General features: G+C 33.8%; 1 protein-coding gene across 1 annotated transcript; it reads right to left on the bottom strand.

Moving 5' to 3' along the window:
• Positions 1-528: 528 nt before the first annotated feature.
• On the bottom strand, positions 529-2,566 carry LOC109591299 (uncharacterized). The gene is made up of 8 exons (XM_020007060.1): positions 2,449-2,566; positions 2,173-2,403; positions 2,007-2,130; positions 1,894-1,953; positions 1,308-1,835; positions 1,084-1,267; positions 717-1,037; positions 529-664 (listed from the first exon to the last, which is right to left on the bottom strand). Exons 1-5 carry the CDS (start codon positions 2,531-2,533, stop codon positions 1,619-1,621), a joined length of 717 nt encoding a protein of 238 aa, XP_019862619.1. The 5' UTR covers positions 2,534-2,566; the 3' UTR covers positions 529-664; positions 717-1,037; positions 1,084-1,267; positions 1,308-1,618.
• Between the last annotated feature and the right edge of the window lie 20 nt (positions 2,567-2,586).

Genomic DNA, 2,586 nt, shown 5'->3' with positions numbered 1-2,586 from the left:
CTGACTGTGATGCTATAAGTTGTTTTTATATTCAGTCCATTCAGTGTGATTGTATTATTACTACTTCCCTCCACCTGTACTGTCTGCACAGTGTCTGTGTCACTAGTGACATTGACTACATATCCATCAGCATCAGATGAATCAAGTGGAGTCCAACTGACAGTGATAGTAGTAGCTGTCTTGTTGACCTCAGTAAGAGAAGAGGGAGCAGTTGCTGGTACTATAAATAATAATTTTAAGAAATACAAAAAATATTTTACTTATTTACCAGTGATAGAAATGTATCGAATTCTTACTACTGGACTGTGACTATAATGACCAAAATACAAATGGAATCTGTACACAAGATCCCCATTGCTGTTTGATTGATTCAGCACTCCATTGGTAATATTTTCATCATTCCAAGTATGAGTTAGAGTAAAGTCCCATTTTCCATTACCTTTTGGTATGGCTGTTCCATTGCCAATAGTGCAACTATAATTAGTTGCTTTTCCATAGCATAACGCAGTGCTATTCATTCCAGACACATAGTACCATAAGACATGTCGTACAAATGAATCATGATCATTATGACCAATTTTAATAGCATGCAATGTGTAATTTTGAGGTAGAACTGTTATATCTGAAGGAAAGTCAACAGTAATATCTTCGATCTGTGCCCATCCTACAGTATATAGATAAATCAGTAACAAAATGACAGTGTTACTAACACTTACTGAATATATTAGCAAAGATGATGTTAGTGTTAGGATCTGAACAATCAGTGGGTAGACAACACTTGTACCAGCCATCATCTGATGGTGATATGCTTCCATCAATGTAAAGACTGATGCTAGCATTAGGTGAAGATACCTCATTACAACGAAGAGGATTAGTACTGCATTCAACTGGTGATCCACTAGAAGTAACCCACTCTCCACCATTCAGAGTAGAGCCAGGTAACACACACTGGATACTGTTACTCTGTCCCTGAATGTCATTATCATAAAAATATGATCCATTAGTATAACAGTTTCCATTATGCATCAGGTAGATACCTATAAAAACCTATACAGTTGTTATTATACACATCCAGTGTCTTACCTGAGGAAGGTGGACATTGACTAATAACTTCACTGACACTCAACAAGAAGACAGCCACTACCAGAAGAGACATGCCAGCAACTTTATTTAAAAGTAAACAAATCTACAGTCGTGAATATTACTGCTTCCTTTCCTTCATGCTTCAATGACAATGTTATTGTACTTATAGAACTGAAGTATATTTCTACCAACACAACAATAAACTTTACACCTAACACCTTTACCTTTTGTGTTGACCAAACCAGATCACAGAATGCACCTTCATAAATACCTCAATACAACGATCAATAGTTCTGATCTATTAAAGAGGTAAAAAAATTTCATTTAATTTTTGGTTATCTGTATTACAATGAACATGAGAATAAGAACAGGAAAGTTTCTGTTTTCAAAATTAATGTTTACAAAATTGATAGTGTGATGTGGCTGACATCTTTCTACCCTAAAGCTTGTTATATTATTATTTGAATAATGTCACACTATTTATTAGTATAGCATTTATTATCGCAGCATGCATCTGTGCATAAAGAAGTGTAGTTTATGCTTCATATATATCAATGTCATCAACATCATGTATGATATCATCAGTATCAAATGCTTCATAAACAGCAGCAGGTGGTTCATCAACAACAACAGGTTTAACTGGTTTATCATCAGTAGTAGATTTGTTAACTTTATCACCACACTCCTCATAAATTACTGCTTCACTGACACCATACGATTCACATTCTTTCATTGCTATGTTTTCATCAATTCTATTGTGGTATCATAAATATAATACTAACATTATTGAACACACTAGCACACACTAACTTATTTGCTTCTTTAGTTGTGGATTTATTTGTTTTTGTTGCAATGACAGGATATATAAATCTTTTGAAAAAGAATTGTAAATTTATCTCTCAAAGCATAATTGTTTTTCTTACTTCATAAAGCAGTAGATATTGACAGCAAGACTAACAGCTAATAGAATCATCAATATAGCTACAAAAATCCCCAGTCCAATAGCAGCACCATCATTACATGGATTACAACTGCTACTAGTAGTAGCTATAAAAAGTATCTTTCACAATCATTATGACTAGATCATACCTCCAATCTCTACTAAAATAGGATCACTGAAGGGACCTCTTCCAACAGAATTGACAGCAGCTACACTGATGTTATACTCAGTACCAAACACAAGCTCATTTACATATACATTCTGTATAAGTACATTATATTCAATGAATCTACCACTGAGTTGAGAACAATTGATCTCATTCCACATAATCCTATTAGTATTTGGATTAACATGAAGAGATGTTGGTACACCTACAGGAACTAGTAAAGAAATAATCTTAAAATGATAAAAATTAGAATTTATACTTGATAATGATGTCCTAGCTGATATAATGCTTGAATCAGATATTCCTAGTACATTACCAGCTCTCACTGTGATAGTATAGTTCATACCACTGTACAGACCTATTAATGTATAACTGTATGTTGTAGTGGACTGATGAG

The sequence above is a fragment of the Amphimedon queenslandica genome, unplaced genomic scaffold (assembly GCF_000090795.2).
Source record: "Amphimedon queenslandica unplaced genomic scaffold, v1.1 AMPQUscaffold_8489_Cont19567, whole genome shotgun sequence".
Classification (NCBI taxonomy): Eukaryota; Metazoa; Porifera; class Demospongiae; order Haplosclerida; family Niphatidae; genus Amphimedon; species Amphimedon queenslandica.
The sequence above is the reverse complement of the archived record's forward strand: the minus strand, read 5'-3'. Positions and strand labels throughout refer to the sequence as shown.

Excerpts from the sequence above, each read along its gene's own strand:
- LOC109591299 (XM_020007060.1), bottom strand. The coding sequence starts at position 2,533 with ATGAACTATACTATCACAGTGAGAGCTGGTAATGTACTAGGAATATCT. Across the intron at positions 1,954-2,006 it reads AATATCTACTGCTTTATGAA|ATTTATATATCCTGTCATTG; the intron begins GTAAGAAAAACA and ends CTTTTTCAAAAG. Across the intron at positions 1,836-1,893 it reads ACAACTAAAGAAGCAAATAA|AATTGATGAAAACATAGCAA; the intron begins GTTAGTGTGTGC and ends ATACCACAATAG.